Source organism: Lemur catta, chromosome 25, assembly GCF_020740605.2.
Source record: "Lemur catta isolate mLemCat1 chromosome 25, mLemCat1.pri, whole genome shotgun sequence".
Taxonomy (NCBI): Eukaryota; Metazoa; Chordata; class Mammalia; order Primates; family Lemuridae; genus Lemur; species Lemur catta.
The window spans coordinates 9,495,333-9,512,570 of record NC_059152.1 but is presented as its reverse complement, the minus strand read 5'-3'; the positions used below and the strand labels follow the sequence as shown (position 1 = coordinate 9,512,570).

Below are 17,238 nucleotides of genomic sequence, written 5' to 3'. Positions count from 1 at the left end.
TTTCCTTTTTCTTCACGTTTTCTGCTGGTTGTGGACTCACGCCCCCCTAAATGTTATATAGAATTTGCTGTTTACTGGGAGAATTATTCCAAACTAGGTTCAAGGTCCTTCATTTTAAGCTGCTGATGGGAAAGCGGAATGGCCTGGTGACCCCTGCCAGTTAACAGGTCTGACATCAAACACATCCATTTCTGGCTGTCCCAGGTCCTTTTCCCTGAGGTCAAAAGGCTGCCTTGTTTTCCAATCCTCTAGGTGCAAAACCTTGAACCCAATTCTAGCTTCATTTCTTCTCCTCCTCAACGCCAGATTTATAATCGGGTCTTGTTCCTCCTTTCATTGCAATGTCTCTTAGATTCATTTCTTCTGGATTTCGACCTCTACCTTTCTCACCCTGTTTCTCTCCTCTTTCAATGGTCCTCTCCTGACCTACCTGCTTCTACTTTCTGCCAAATTAATGATCAACGGTTTTTAGGATAACACTCAAATCGCTTATCTCCCTTTGTTAAGCACTTTCAATAGTTCTTCTCCGAGTGCTGGAGTGAATTCAAATATCTGCATTTGTTATTCAAGGCTCTACTTCAAACGGCCCCTCCCCAGATTCCCGGCCGGGGGGTGGTGCCTTGAACCCAGCGGGCTCAAGCCCTGCACCTCCGGGGGGACGTCCCTTGTCGGGCGCCACCTGGTAGAATCCCATTCCTTCGGGAAGGCCCGCTTGGATTCCTACCGTCCCACACGAACGCATTCCTGCCCTAATAACGTCTCTTATCACTTGGGGTCCCCATCCACCCTAACACTGAACTGTGTCAGACACTCGTGACTTTGTCTCGGACGGCGGGACCCCATTTCTTGCCGAACTCCCACATTAGGGAGCACAGGGTCAGGGTCTCGAAAACTGTCCCGGGCCCGGTCCCTTTGCTAACCCCCCGCTCCCACCCGTCTGCCTACCGCAGGCGAGTCTGTCCCGGACGCCGCCCAGCCGCATTTCCACGTCGCCTGAACCCTGATCAGAGGACAATAGTGCAGAGTCGCAGCTTTGCTCCCACCTCCCGGAGGGGCCGTTCGGCGGGAACCGGGTTGGTTCCGGGAATCGCGGGCACCAGCGCCCACTACCCCGCGGGGGGCGAGGGGACCGCTGCCGGCGCGGCCCGGGAACGCGGTGTCGCCCTCGCCCTCCCCCTCGCGGCCACTGGGCCGCTCCGGCTGGACGGGGCGGGGCCCGGCCCACCTCCCCTCGCCTCCCCTCCCCTAGTTCCCGGGGTGGGAACGCCGGGACGGAGGCGGGAGGCGAAGGGGGCTGCGGGGGGGCGTCCGGTTACGTCTCCGCCTTCTGCGGCAGCTCCCGCCGCCGAGCCGCTCGGGTTGCGGGACCGCAGTTCGGCAACATGCTGGCCGCGAGCAGCCGGAGCGGGGCCGCGTGGACGCGGGCGCTGCTGCTGCCGCTGCTGCTGGCGGGGCCCGGGGGCTGCCTGAGCCGCCAGGGGCTCTTCCCCTTTGGCCCCGGACATGGGGACCTGGAGCTGGAGGCCGGAGACGACCGCGTCTCCCCTGCCCTGGAGCTGAGCTGGGCGCTGCGCTTCTACGACCAATCCGACATCAACTCCGTCTATGTGAGTGCGGCCCGGGACGCGAGGTCGGGCGGCGGGAGGGACGGTCGCGGCGGGGCCGGACGGACGTGGGCGTCGCGGGCGGCGACCGAGCCCCGGGGGCCCCCTGGGGACCTGGCGCGGCGCTGGGTCTCGCGCCGAGGGGCGGCCCCAGCCTCTACCCTGCCGCCGGGGTGTCCCCACCGCCCAGCCACTGTCACACGAGGAGCGCGCGGGTCCCGGGGCGGCGCGGCTTTCCGGCGTGGGGCTCTGCTCGCGCCCTGCGGCGACCGGGGACCCGGGGACCCCGGGCGGAGTTTCCCCCTCGCGGCTGCGGGCTGCGTCGCCGCCGGGAAGTGCGTCCGCGGCTCCGCATCGTCCTGGGCCTTTGCGGGGCCTGGCACTCCCGTGGGTGCCGGCGCGGGGGGGACGATAGCCAGACCCGGCTCTCCGCCCCGGGGACCCGCGTTCGTGCGTGTGGACTCCGGATGTGTGTTGCAGTGATCCGCTCTCTAGTCCGGGGTTCAGGGCTGGGAACGCAGGGCGCCCGGCGATCCAATTTCCTGTGGCCGAGCCTTGTCACCGCGGGGGTCCCCCCATGGGGAGCGAGACCAGATGTCCCGGAGCTCTCTGGAGCCTCCGCAGCACGGGCCGGGCCTGGGGGGCGCTGTCAACTCGGCACAGTCCTCTCGTGCCGCCGCCTTTCCCAGCCGCCCACCATGTGGGTTTCATATAAAGCCCGAGCGCATTCCAGGAGCGGGGGCGGCCACACGCGGGGCTGGAGCCTGTCCCGCCCGGGAGATGGCTGTGCCCCCGGTCCGCCGGGGCAGACTAAGCCTGGGACGGCGCCCACGTGGAGCTCGTCGGCTTGGCCTGAAAAGAACGAGTCCTCAGGGTCCCGATCCGAGTCCTCAAGGTCCCGATCCGAGTCCTCAAGGTCCCGATCCGAGCCCTCAGGGTCCCGATCCGCAGAGAGGCCTCGCCCTCGTTGGGGGACAGCCCCCGGCCCTTGTGCAGAGTCTGGTGAAGCCTCTGCGACCCCTTTTCAGTGTAATGCTTTGAAACGCAGAAAATAAAACCCACGAGGTCACTAAGGAAACCAACTGTTTTGAAATATAGATCAAAATGTTTTTAAATGCACATTTTATGCAGTAGTGTACGTGCTTACTTTTAACCACGTTAAATAACAAGCTGCAGCAGCAGCGGGGCCAGTGGAAGGTCAGGAAACTATTGAACTTCAAAGCTTGTGAGGACGGTAAACAGTATTCAGACACCTGCAGCAACTACAGGATGTCCCAAAAGTCACAATACATAGGGAAAATGGGAAATTGTAACTAAATGTACTGTTATGTACAAAATATTCATTACACAACTTTACAAATTTTTTTCCTTTGTATGGGGACTTTTGGGACACCCTGTATAATGTGATATGAAAATATTTGTGACTTATAATAGTGGCAGAGTCACTAAGTGCTACTAGTACTGTGCTTTGTTGCCTACGTTCATTATAGAAGGAAATGCTAAATATCAGCAGTTATCGAAAATAAAAATGAAATTTCTTTTTCTCATCTAAATTAACAGACCCACTGAATTCTACTCAGGAATCTCTGTGGGAGTCATTGGACCCCAGGTTAAGAACCTCTTTGTTAAATTTGGGACCATCCTTTACCTGTGGCATCAGACTAACCACACTACATTCAAAGACCTAGAAAAATCTATTCCTACAAAAAGATCCCTGCCTGGCTGGTTGTGGTGGCTCATGCCTGTAATCCCACCATTTTGGGAGGCCGAGGAGGAGGATCATTTGAAGCCAGGGGTTCAAAACCAGCCTGAGGAACACAGCAACATAGCGAGACCCTGCCTTCCCCCCCCAAAAAAAAGATCTCTGTCAAAGTATTCAGGTCTATTTGGATTTACTCTGCATTTCAAGGAGAAAGAATCCCACAGGTCTCTTTGGGTCTGTGCTGTAGGTTGCATTCTCCAGGAAGCTGACTTTGACCATGATGGAGGCTAAACAGGCAGGTTATTTTATTAGGGTGCTGTCGGATCCACACCTGTGGAAGGGAGGGAACTGAAGGAGAATTGAGCAGAGGGAGAAGCCCAGCTTCAGTGAAGTCTCAGCCAGCACCTGGAGAGCTCTGAAGCTGGCATGGCCTTTCAGAGCTGTCTCAATGAAGTCACATGGCTGGGCCCAAAGTGCATAGGTGAGGTGAACCATGGTGACAGCAGGCATGGGTACTGGGAGAGGGGAAGAGCTGGGGCCAAATGATGCAATATACTCCGTGTAGCGTCATGAAAGATGGATAGAAGGTCGGTGGTTGGTGGGTTAAACTATCTGCAGCTGGTCACAAGGCGTGCTTGTCATTAGTAACATAAGCCCAGCAATCGTTTGCAAAACGGCATGGACAAATGGACCAGGGAGAATTTGGAAGCAGGGAAACCAGTCCTATACGCTGCTGGGTGATCCAGACACTTGGCAATGAGCCCTACAGAAAAGGGGACGAGGAGAGAAGAGGGTGGATCTGAGAGGTGGTGTGAGATGCATCAACAGGATTTCTGGCCAACTGGTTACATATGGGACATGAGGTAGACGGCAGACAGTGGTGGGGTGGCTGGAGGGGCTGACTTGAGTGAAAGGGCATTAGCCTAGGTTTGACTCTGGGGTGTTGGGACCAACAAGGGGACCAGAATGTGGATGCCCTGTAGCCAGTACACCTGAAAGTGAGCAGTCAGGCTGGGGGGGGTGTGGAATGGGCCAGTGGAGACTGGTTTACAAGGGGAAATAGGATAGTAAGAAAAAAGCTGAGAGCTGGAGTCAGAGCCCTGGGAAATGATCCTACTACTGGTGATGCTCTAACATGGCAGTTTTCAAAGTGTCCAGGGATCGCTGGGTGTCCTGAAGACTTTTGCAAGGAATAGGCAAGGTCAAACTCTTTTCCTAATAATACTAAGATGTTATTTGATTTCTACACGCACACTCTCCATGTGTACAGCAGAGGCTACATGTGTGATAGCTACTACAACAGCTGGAATGCAGAAGCAGATACGAGAATCCAGCTGTCTTCCACGAAGCCAGACGTCAAGTTGATTTGCAAAAATGTAAAACAGTGACAATTCTCTCCTTAAATATTTTTGGTTTGGAAAATATAGTTATTTTCATGAAAGATAATGTTATTTATGTTAACATGTAACTAGTTCATAATTTAAATATTGAAATGTTCCTCAGTTTTCATTTCTCACTTGATAAATATTGATTGAGATAACCTATAGAAAAACAAGTTCTTGGGGATCTCACTAGTTTTTAAGTCTTTTAAGGGGTCCTGAGACCAAAATGTTGGAGAACTGCTGATGTAATGCTATCCCGACATCACATGCCTCAGCCTCAATGTGACAGATGTTCAAAGGCAGAAGGGTGTTGCTGGGGAAATACTCCATGGCAGGGTGAGGCGCCATATTGCTTGCCAGACTAACTCCTGCGGGCCACGGCAGACTCCCGATATGATAAGGTCTAATTGTCCCCATGGAATAGCCTATTATCTTTGGATAGGAAACCAGCATAGTCCCACTGATGACCCAGCCATTCTTTGGACCCCATCCTGGGTCTAATCGGCCAGCCAACTAAGCCAGTGGACATTTTACACAAGTTCTGCTGCCTTGGCCAATGAACTTTGAACTCCTTGGGTGAGAGTTCTTCAAAATTGTAATGAGGTTGTGCAGACGATAAAAACCGCTTTCTTCCTTTGCCTGGAATTTTATCATCTTAGTTTACTAATGTCAGTTATCTCATGCTGATTGGAAGCTCTGATAGGGTGTGTAGATCAATAGAAAAATTTCTGGAACATGATTTTATTGCCTATTAAATGATTTTTCTTTGATTCCTAAAAATGGAGAAATGGTTGAGTTATTATTTAATATGTTCAGTTTGTTTTGGAGATAAAATCTTTCATGCCAGAGAAAAATAATAAAAGGATATCTTTGGTAGCAAAAAGATTGTATACCTCTTTCCTGACTCATCCTAACTCTACTTTCCATTCTCTCTCTCTCTCTCTCTCTCTCTCTCTCTCTCTCACACACACACACACACACACACACCCACACACACCCCTCTAGTTGTTCACTTGTGGAACTGCCACACTTAGGAGCACATAGGAGGTTTATGAATTTGTTGGTCCAGCCCAGGGCTAACACCTATGGCTCTGCTGTTCACAGGACAAGGGCTCCGGCCCAGGGGACAAGGTGGGATTGGAATCTAGCCCACACTCCACTCACCAAGCCCTGAGCTTCAGCGTGGGGCTCAGGCCACCCAAAGGAAGGGTCACCTTCTTCTGATTTGCCCAGAGTTGCCTTATGGTCCAGCAGTGACCCTGGATGAATCACAGAATAGTGATCCTAGCACTCTGGGAGGCTGAGGCAGGAGGATTGCTTGAGCTCAGGAGTTCGAGATCAGCCTGAGGAAGATCGAGACCCCGTCTCTACTAAAAATAAAAAAATTAGCCAGGCGTGGTGGTGTGTGCCTGTAGTCCCAGCTACCCGAGAGGCTGAGGCAGGAGGATTGCTTGAGCCCAGGAGTATGAGGTTGCTGTGAGCTAAGATGACGCCACTGCACTCTACTCAGGGCAACAGAGCAAGACTGTCTCAAAAATAATAGAAAACCCAACAAAGTCTCTCATTACTCATTAACTGGATTAAGTTGAGCACGTTGACTCATCTCTGTTACCCTTAGATTGTCCCTAATCTCTATTTGCTAATTCTTTTGTTTCTATTTCTAATTCTGTGGGGTTAATGGAAAACATTTGCAATTTGGACTTGGAGTTTTGTGCTGGCACTTCTGGTGTATGATCTTAGGCGAGTTATATAAACTGAAACTCATTTTTTTCCCCTCAAATAAAGAATGAAAACGATATTAATCTTTACCAGGTTTAATGAGATAACTAGAGAAAAAATGCTTTCCTAACTGTAAAGTGCCTTGCAGATGGATTAGGCATGAGGCCCAAGGTCCACCTCTGGGCTCTAGGCTGAAAGTAATCAATCTCTATCTTGATTGTGTCCTGGACTTTGCTATTTTCTAGATTTCTTTTTCAAGTTTTTCTTTTCTGGGGCCCTTTTAGTTTTCCAACTCTTCTAGCTGCACAATCACTAACCATAAACCCACCCCAAGAAAATTTGCAACTTCCATGACTTCTGCCCCCGATTTCTCTAAACTGGGCTGCCAACTGAAACAGCCTGAGTCCTGGCTAAGTTCTCCAGCAGACGTGGGTTCCGATCTCAGTTCTATCACTTGCTGGCTGTGTGATATTAAGCTAAATTTAGTCTCTTGTCATTTCTTTGTCTGTTTCATGCATGTGAAAAGAGGGATCAGGTTGCATTAAATGCTTGGCGTATGAAATTTGTAAAAATGCAAACATTCTTAGTAAAGGACCTCAAAATTAGCAGACATTCAGTAACTGTTACTTTTCCATTCTTTATTCTAAATTATTTTACCTTAAATTCCCACTGCCTTTGGCCCATGGGGTTTGAATTTCATTGTCTTCTCAGGACAGCTAGTTGCGTTTCTAAAACGACCCTGTTTGTTTCTCATTTGTGCCTACCTCAGGCATTCTCCAACCACACGTGTTTTGAAGAACTCTTTCCCCTACTATTGCAGGCTGCTTTCTGCCCCCGGGGGCTGCTGCTACCAGGCTCACTGAAGGCAAAAAAGATGGCTGTTTCACTTTTTCAGCCTGCATTTGGACATGAGAAATCTAACACAAAATTGAAACGTATTGGGCATCTGCATTTAGACTTTTTCTAGTGATTCATGCTGCCTGTAAGTTCACATTAAAGATGAAAATGAGATAAAAAGTGCTTTTTAAAATGGGAAAAGTCTCCCATTGTAAGTTAGTCTCTGTCCATCCCCTTCTTGTCAGTTGAGTTGAAACAATTGTATGTAAGTGGTTCCAGCTGTTAACCATGTGGTTCTTGGCATTTTTCACCCTGGGGTTTTTGTGACATACTTGACACGTTCTGCCCTGTGGCAGCTGGGTGAAAAGCCATATTGTTTGCTGTGGAACCTTGGGGTGAGCGGATAGACATGTTCAGTAAAGGGACATTAAGTTGTACTAGTATCTTAGTGAGCCGGAGTTTAGCTTTCCTAAGGGAACCTTTTTCCGGTGTGAACTGATTTGTAAGCAAGATTTCAGGGCAATATTTGCATTGGTCAACATGCTGGAAGTAGCTGTTTTTCAATAAAAAAGTGTTTATTCCTTAATGCAAATCCACTAAGAACTCATCTAGGCAATATTTGGTTGGTTTGAGTCACCTTAAGACAATAATATAATGTTATTATTGTTAGCAGCTCTCTCAATAATTCACATGGGCTGTCTCAAGAGTGCGTTGAATCTACAAGGGTTTTGCAGTGTGATCTATATAGGTAGCAAGGAACATGCTGGTGCTTTTGGGAGTCAGGGCTCTAAGATGCTAATTGCAAAGTTAGAGAGGGGGCAGACAGAAAGCAACAGTGGTAAACTCTGCTGGGGAGGTCAGGGAGGCTTCACAAGGAAAATGAGACTTTGGGGAGCACACACGCTGAGGTTTTTGGAGGAGGTTTTTCAAGGAGGTTTCCAAGAAGGAGCAGATCATAGATGCAAAAGCACGTGGTGTTCAGTAGGTGGCACGCCATGGTGAGTTTGGAGGATTGTAAGCAATCGCAACATTTTTTTCCAGCACGTTTCTACTCCAGCCTTTTACTCACCAACATTCATATCAAAACTAAAGTCTGGTCCCATAATCCACATAATTTTTTAACGAGCACAAACGTGGTGAACAGAAAGTAATGTTGGTGACTGCTGTGCAGTACTTACGTTTAGTAATAATAATAATAATTGTTCCTTTCTGGACCCAGGGCACTGCATGGGGTCCCTAAAGGCTCTGTAGATTTTGATTAACTTTAACGACTAAATCTGCTTTTGCCAGCACCGTCTGCTCATGAATGCGACTAACACTCCTAAATCCCTGGGAGGGGAGGGACAGGGAAGGGAAGTCTGGGGAGGGAAGGAATTCAAAGCCAATGATGGATGGAGGTAGAGAGTAGAATGATGGTTACCAGTGGCTGGGAAGGGTGGGGTGGGGGATGAAGAGAGGCTGGTTAATGGGTACAAACACACAGTTACAGAGAAGGAATGAGGTCTAGTGTTCCATAGCACTGTACGGTGACTATAGTTAACAACAATCTATTGTACATTTCAAAATAGCTAGAAGAGAAGATGTGAAATCTTCCCAACACAAAGAAAAGATAAATGTTTGAGGTGACGGATATACTAATTATTCTGATTTGTCATTACACATTGTATGCATGTCTCAAAATATCACATGTACCCCATAAATATACCCAATTATCGTGTATCAAAAAAAGGACAGTGATGGAGTCCTACTTATTTATTTTTGCTTTTGTTGCTTGTGCTTTCTGTGTCATGTCCAGAACATCATTGCCAAGACCAATGTCAAGGAGCTTTTTCGTTATGTTCTCCTCTACGAGTTTGAGGTCTTACATCTAAGTCTTTAATCCATTTTGAGTTAATTTTTGTGAGTGCTATAAAATAGGGGTCCATGTTCATTCTTTTGTATATGGATAGCCAGCTTTCCCAACACTTTACTGAAGGGACTCTTCCTGCCCCGTGGTGTGTTCTTGGTGCCCTTGTCAAATATGAGTTGATTGAAAATGTGTGGGTTTGTTTCTGGGCTCTCGTTTCCGTCCTGTTGGTGTATGTGTCTGTGATAGCTCTGCTAAGTAACTTGATTGTGGTACTCATTTCACAACACGTATCTATATCAAATCACGTGGTATACTTTACATTTATATACCTTTGTCTATTTTATCTCAGTAAAGCTGGAAAAACAAAACAAAACAAAAGACAATGAGCCACAGGCCCTAGTCCTGACCGAGAACGTTAGTGTTGACTTATCTGTTAAAGCCATTTGCCCTTCTTTTTTATTTTTTATTTTTATTTTTTTGAGACAGAGTCTTGCTCTGTTGCCTGGGCTAGAGTGCCATGGCGTCAGCCTAGCTCACAGCAACCTCAAACTGCTGGGCTCAAGCGATCCTCCTGCCTCAGCCTCCCGAGTAGCTGGGACTACCGGCATGTGCCACCATGCCCGGCTAATTTTTCTATATATATTTTAGTTGTCCATATAATTTCTTTCTATTTTAGTAGAGATGGGGTCTCGCTCTTGCTCAGGCTGGTCTCAAACTCCTGACCTCGAGTGATCCTCCCGCCTCAGCCTCCCAGAGTGCTAGGATTACAGGTGTGAGCCACCTTGCCTGGCCCAAACTGGATTATTTTTAAGCAAATCCCAGACATTTTATTTCATTGTAAAGACTTCAGAATGTACCTCAAAAAAAGACTCTTTTCAAAAACAAAACAGTAAAATCATGATCACACCTTAAAAATGTTAATAATTCCTTACTATCATTCAATATCCGAATAGTTTCATGAAATGTTGTTATTTTGCTTTTCAGTTGATTGGTTTAAATTACGGTCCAGACACGGCCAACACATTGCATTTGGCGGATATGTCTCTTAGGACTTTTAAATCTACAGATTCCTCCCATCCCTTTTTTTCCTTGAAATTTATTTATTAAAGAATCTGGGTATTTGTCTGCTCATTTGGCCCATATTTTGGATCTTGCTGATTGCATCCCCACGGTGTCATTTAATATGTTCTTCTGTCCCCTGTATTTCCTGTAGATTGGTGGTTAGATGTGGAGACTTGGCCGGATTTAAGTTGTCGATTCCTGTCGATGCACTCTGGTTTAGTAACTGGTGTTGCACTGCAGGAAACCATAATTCTGCAGTTCTTTCTTGTGCTGCCCAGCTGAGCTCGCCCTCAGGCATGATTTCTAAAACGACCTAGGTGTACAGGTCTTATCCCGTATTGAACCTGCCTGCCCCGTGTGTTGGAGGAAGTCAGGAAGGGAGGGAACTCTTGTGGATCAGGTGCACGTCAGCTCTGGAGCTACAGTGGGGACCAAGGTTGATGGTCTCTGATCCCGAGGAACTGACCACGTAGTGGGGAGAGCAGCCAGATCTGCAAACAGGTAGGAAGGAAACAAGCAGGAGGCAGAGATATAAGTCAGGAGGTGAGGTGGGGTGAGAGTCGAGTGGGCGGAGCTTGCACTGCAGTGGGGAGGCTCTCTGAGAAGGTGCTATTGCAGTGAGGCCTCAAGGACAAGGAAGAGCCAGCCATGGGCATGAACGAGTCAGGGAGAGGGTGCTGGCAGTAGAAGGGACGGAGAAAGTGCCATGTGCAGTGAGTCCTCACTTAATGTCACGCATAGGTTCTTGGAAACTGCAATGACTTTAAGCAAAACGTTGTTCAATGAAACCAATTTTACCATGGGCTAATTGCTATAAATAAGAGCTAACTTCCTTCTACATATTTCTGGTCACAAGCACATCACCAAACTCCTAAGTAAAGGTCAAAACACTTCTAATATTAAACATTGAAATGTACGTGAGCTATACATGCATTTAAGAAAGAATAGTAGAAACAAGTAAGATAATTATTTACCCAATTTTTGTTGAATCAGTGAGTGACAGCAGTCATGGTCATGGTGGGTTCAACCAAGAGATAAATGTTTGCAAAGCAAAAATTGTCAGGAGCACCTCCAACCTCCACACAGGTCAAAAACTAAAGATAACCAACGTGGGGCTCGCTGAGCGCTTTCGTCCTGCATCATTTATTGTTGTGCGCTTGTATGATTATTGTATACTGGACAGATTTTTGTCTTACAATAATTTTCATTCATTCATTCATTCATTCATCCATTTTCCAACCCTCTTATTCCAGTTCAGGGTCATGGGGTGGCCGGGGTCTCTCCCAGCAGCTAGGGCACCAGGTGGGTACCCACCCTGGCCAGGGCGCCATCCCATGGCAGGGCACTCACGCACACCCGTAGGCACCCTGCGACCATGTAGACACGCCAGGGCTCCCCAGTCCAGTTTCCTTGGGGTCTGTGCCTCCTGCCTCCTAAGTGCCTCTGGCCTGTCCTCTTGTCCTGCCTGTCCTTCTGCTGTTGAATTGCCTTATGGCACCTTCAGAAAATGGAGAAAAGGAACAAGGCAGGTAGGAGCATCACGCACTTGACAGACTTTGCAAAATGAGACTCGCACCCACGTGTAAAGGAATATTGCTTATCAGGTTTGCTATTAATTACTATCTCTGCAAGAAAAAAAAAAGTTTCCAGGGGAGAAGTTTAAAGCTAAGAATCTAATGAAACTTCTGGCTTTTCTGCATGGTACATTTACCTTTGAAGTCATCTTTCTTCATTATCATGGAGGGTTGAGTTGAATGTGCAGTAAAACCAGCAGAAAAATAATTTTCCAAGAATAATACTAACGAGGGCTGTATGATCTTTGTTCACAGCATTTGCGGTGCTTCAGATACGTGTCTAAAAACCTGATTCCTAAAGCATTCCTTGTAAAAATAGAAACATTCCTGTGCCCAGATTCCAAATAATAAAAGACGCCGGGAGTGTTTTCAAAATTGTTGGACTGATTTAAATTTCACTGGAAAACAGCTCTCTAAAATGAAGCTGTCTATATGGGGCCTCCGTGTGATCATTTCCCACTAGCAGATGGTCGCTGCCAACTTCTGGCCGCTTGAGAAAGTGAGCTGTTTCCCACGCTCCCACACACCAGCGCACTGGGACGTGTGGCTGGGAGATGTCGGAATCTCTGGGAGGGAAGACAGGAGAGAACAGCTGGGTGAAGCTCCTCGCCCGACTCCCTTCTCTGCAGCCTGTCATTATATTCCAGAGAGCCTTGCTGCTGCCAGGTAATGACAGAAAACATGTCACCTAAAGAGTTAATAGCCCATGAAGTTTGGTAGAAAGAGAGGGTTGTGTTAAGTCCACATTTAACTCCCAGAGCTCTAGTTCTTTTCCTGGGGCCAAATCATCTGTGCACATTGAACCTCTTTAGCAGGGTTTTGGCATGTTGCAAGTGTTGGGTGTTAAGTTCCTCTCTTTTTCCCACCTTTCTGCCCCCATCCTCTGGTAATGAGGTAAGAAGTGACTGAAGGATAAGGCTGTGGGAGGAGGAGGAAGGGGGAAAGAAGTGAGCTGGAAAATCCACTGGCCTTGTAATCAACTCTTGAGTAACTGAGAGTCGCTATTTTAGATTCGTGTTTTTCCAATCTGCGGCCGGGTGCCATTTGGAAAATCTCTCCCAAGTGATTAGGGAATTTTTTTCTTTTAATTCACAGATTCTCTGAGTAAAATGATTGCTGGCGTGTTCCTCCAGTGGGTCAACACTAATAAGGAAGTGAAGGGTGTCAGACCTCATTGGTTAGCCCAAGCGCCACCAACACCAGGGGACTGCTGGCCACAGTATCTCAGCGGCCTTTTCCCACGTTCCCAAGGACTGTGGGTTTTGCTGAGCAAGAAGAGTGATATAGTTTTTAGAGACGGTTATAACTGATTTCAAGAAGGCTGTACATGTGATTAAAAGGGCCAATTTTGGAGTCAGCACCATGGGTTCATATCCCAGTGTTGCCACTTCTTGCTTGGTGACTTTGGACACACTGATGAATTTACCTAATTTCCCCATCCGAAAAATATGGGTATCAGTAGTATTTAGTCTTATGGGCTTTTTCCGAGGATTGGATGTTGGTAAGATGCCTGGAACTTGATAAACATTCAATAAACGTTAGCCATTATCCTAACACGTTAAACTATTCAAAATAATTGGTGATACCGGAGTGTCCCATTCAGATTTACTTATTGACACTTTATTGTGTCTTTGCCTGTTTGTGTCAGTCTTTCCCCTCCTGGATTGCGGATTCCGGGAAGGCAAGGGCTGGACTCTACCCATTCTGGTCCCGCAGCACGTAGCCCAGTCCTGGAATGATTACTCAGTTTGCTGAGTAAATTCATTAAGGCTTTAATGATGATGCCTGTGCTTCTGCCACCAGCCCATCTTGCCTGGAAAAAGAATACCGGGGTTTGCAATTCAGGCGCGTGTCCTTGTCAGATTCTGTTGTATTTTACGTAGCATCGGTACCTGCGGTGGCATTCTGGGTCCTACTGAGGAGGAAGGTCATTTCTGCATTCTTTTTAACCACGCTTGGTTTTGTACAGGTCACCACAAATGGCATCATTGCCGTGAGTGAACCCCCGGCCAAAGAATCCCATCCTGGGCTCTTCCCACCAAGCTTTGGCGCGATCGCGCCTTTCCTGGCGGACTTAGACACCACAGATGACCTCGGAAAGGTTTATTATCGAGAAGACGTATCCCCCGCCGTCACTCGGCTGGCAGCGGAGTGTGTCCAGAGAGGGTTCCCGGAGGTCTCTTTCCAGCCCAGGAGTGTGGTGGTCGTCACTTGGGAGTCTATGGCCCCCTACCAAGGGCCCAGCGGGGACCCTGCCCAGGCAGGCAAGGTAAGTGCTCCCCCAGGTCCAAGTGCAAATAGTCTGACACGCTGGCTTTGAACTCTTCAGTCGTGGGGTCTGTGCTGCTCTGATCTATGTCATTGATAAAGATAGAAAATCCAAAGCAAAATCTAGTAGGCTGGTGATTGCAGGCCCAAAACTCACAAGATCTTATCTGCAGGGCTATATAAATCTGTGTTTCAATGGTGATTAGATATAAACAAAGACATTTCCTGAGAAGACTGCCGTGTGGCAAGAGTAGGCTTGATACATGGCATCCCCTGGCTGTTCTTCCTTCAGGTGGCAGATAGTGGAAGGAAAGTTTCTAATTAAATGGAGAAGTTATTGATGTACAATAATAGGTTCAGATAACCAAGTACTCCTGAGGGATGTGAAGATACAAAGACGGGGCCCAGACTCTAGTTGGGGAGACAAGAACCATTTGGACCATGTGAGCGGTTTAGAACCCGTGTTATCATAACCCAGGGTGGGAGTCTTTGTGGGTGAAGGCTTTAAGGACCAGGCTTGGACTTGCCCGGGAGGGAAGGAGAGTATTGCAGTAGATCGAGAGGCCACTGCTAGACCTGGAGTGACTTTTTAGGACAGGCCTCAATTTTTCCTTGGAAAAATAAGTTCTCTCTACCATGACTTAATTTTTTATAGGATAACGGGGTAGAGAGAAACTTGAAAGGTCGCAGAGCATCCGTGTAAATGGGAGGTGTTCCAGGCTGGTAGTTCCCAAAGTATGTTCCACAAAACACCAGTCCGGTGAGATAGTCCTTGGGAAAAGGTAGCCGCCCCCGGCCAGGTTAGTTTGGGGAATGCTAAAACTGTATCTCCCCGTTTTGGAGACTCACTCTGAAAAGTCCTGCAGTAGAGAAACCTGCTTAATATTGTTTAACTGAGCAGTTCCCAAACCTTTTGGCCATACCTCCCTCCCAGTAACTCCCCAAACAGGACACATCACATCCCACGGAACACATTTGGGGAGAGTCTGTTAGGGGCCTGGGTGACACGTTTTGCCTGCCAGCTGTTATCTGTCTGAGTGCCACACTGGGGAACTGCTCCAATCTTGAATCTTGCATTTCTCAGACGCCTCCCTTTCACTTGGGTGAGAAAGGCCCAACCCCCAGCCCCTTGGTACCACGCCCTCCTCTGGCTCGTGGGCCTAATCTGTCACACCTCCACTCCCCTGTGTGGGAGCTGTGCCAAGTGACTTGGAACTTCCTGATCCTGCCTTCTTTTTTCACCTACATTATCTTGCACAGGTTGTCCTCTCTATTTGGGACGTCCCGACCCCCTACAGGAGCAAACGCCTCCTGCTTGTTCATTGAAATTTGTCCCTTCCATTGCGGCCCGGATGAACCTCCTCTGCTCCTGCCACTCCCGGCAGGGGACACTTCCTCCTACAGCTCCTACGGTGCTTTATTCATATCTCTGCCATAGAATCCATCCCCCGGTTTTGTAATATTTTGTTCGCACATCAGTCTTCCCATCTAGATGGTAAATTCTCCAGTGCAGGGACCATGCATTTTTACTCTTCATATCCACAGAGCTCAGGGCAATATCTGGCATGTAGGAAAGCTACTAATGTTCGAGGAATCCTTTCTCTGTGCCTGGCCCTTCATATGTTATCTCGAGTAGTCTTCCTCATGTATCTGTGAAGTAGATGGTTTTTATCTTCGTTTCATAGATGCAGACTTTGAGGCTTAGAGAGCTTCAGTACCATGCCCAAGGTCACACAACCAATAACGCGTAGAGCAAAGATTTGGATCCAGGTCTGTTTTTTCCCAAACCTTGTGTTATTTTCTACCGCGTGGTGCTTGGGCTCAATAAATATTTGTTAAATGGTGAATGTGGTTGAATATGTTTAATGGCCGTGGAAATAAATTCTGTGGGCAAGAATTTCCTAAGTTGCATGAGCTGCAGGCCACCATCTGCAGGTACCGTCTATATAATTTTTGGTTAACTTTAGGGTCACATTTATGCAGAAGGTATTTATTAATTACTCAGAAAATTTCATGTTGACATAGCCTTAGGGATATGTCAGTGGAGCCATCCTGGAATACTTGGTCCTCGCTGCAGAAGTATGTCTTTTAGAATAAGGTGAGAATATTGCCATCTCTTCGCAGTACTGTCCTTTTTACATATGGTCTGGTGAATGACACGTTTTGCGGTCTGTGGATATCTTCCCGAGTAACTGAGTTGTAACTCGTCTTCACAGAGAAACACGTTCCAGGCTGTTCTGGCCTCCTCTGATTCCAGCTCCTACGCCATTTTCCTTTACCCTGAGGACGGTCTGCAGTTCCATACGACGTTCTCCAAGAAGGACGGGGACCAGGTCCCTGCTGTGGTCGCGTTCAGTCAAGGTCTAGTGGGGACGCTGTGGAAGAGCGATGGCGCTTATAACATATTTGCAAATGACAGAGAATCGATTGAGAATCTGGCCAAGTATGCTTCCTTTGTTTCTTCAATGCATTCTCCCCTTCATGTTGTTGTCTTATTAAGAATCATGTGCTGGGTATTAGAGATCATACCTAAAAATGTTCCTGTGGATTTAAGTTTTGTATGTCATTTTTATATTATGAAATGCTGTTTTTCTGATGAGTTTAAGGGAATATACTCTTCGAATGAACAGGTAGCCTATTTTTTATAGATATCATCCTCATTTAAAAGTTTCTATCATTTTATCTGTAAGTAGAAAGTTAGAAATAAAGACCTGCCCAAGATCCCACAGCCAGTGGAGCTGGGATTTCAGATAAACCACGTCTCCACTGTTATCACCCACAGCACTGCTGACATCAAATATGCGGGTTTTTCCCCCCCTCACACCACCCAGTTCTCCAATTTGGGGACACCTGTGGGCGTCCTCAAGTCATTTCGATTCTGGGGCTGGAGTTGGTGCAGCCCCACAGGTGACGGGCTCAGTCCCACAAGACGGCCCCCCGCTTCAGATGCCAGTTGCGAGTCCCGTGTCCCCATGTGTACTTCTGAGCAACCAGCTATAAATCCGGGGTTTCCGTGACCCCTCCTTAGGTTTGATAATTTGCTAGAATGGCTCGTAGAACTCAGCAAAGTGCTCTACTCACTATTGTTAGTTTATCATAAAGGATACAACTTAGGAACAGCCAAATGGAGGAGGTACTAGGGGGGCAGAGCTTGCATGCCCTCTCTGGCCGTACCAGCCTTCCAGCACCTTGATGTGTTCACGGACACAAAAGCTCTTCGACATCTGTCATTTAGGGGATT

The 17,238-nt window shown here is 47.8% G+C and overlaps 1 protein-coding gene across 1 annotated transcript in view; it reads left to right on the top strand.

The window, feature by feature from the left end:
- The first annotated feature begins 1,278 nt into the window (after positions 1 to 1,278).
- Positions 1,279 to 17,238, top strand: part of NID1 (nidogen 1) — a 70,564-nt gene continuing 54,604 nt past the window's right edge. Inside the window, exons 1-3 of the mRNA XM_045537255.1 lie at positions 1,279 to 1,607; positions 13,699 to 13,998; positions 16,214 to 16,440. Of these exons, the coding sequence (XP_045393211.1) occupies positions 1,383 to 1,607; positions 13,699 to 13,998; positions 16,214 to 16,440 (752 nt within the window). The 5' untranslated portion in view covers positions 1,279 to 1,382. The remainder of the gene's footprint in view (positions 1,608 to 13,698; positions 13,999 to 16,213; positions 16,441 to 17,238) is intronic.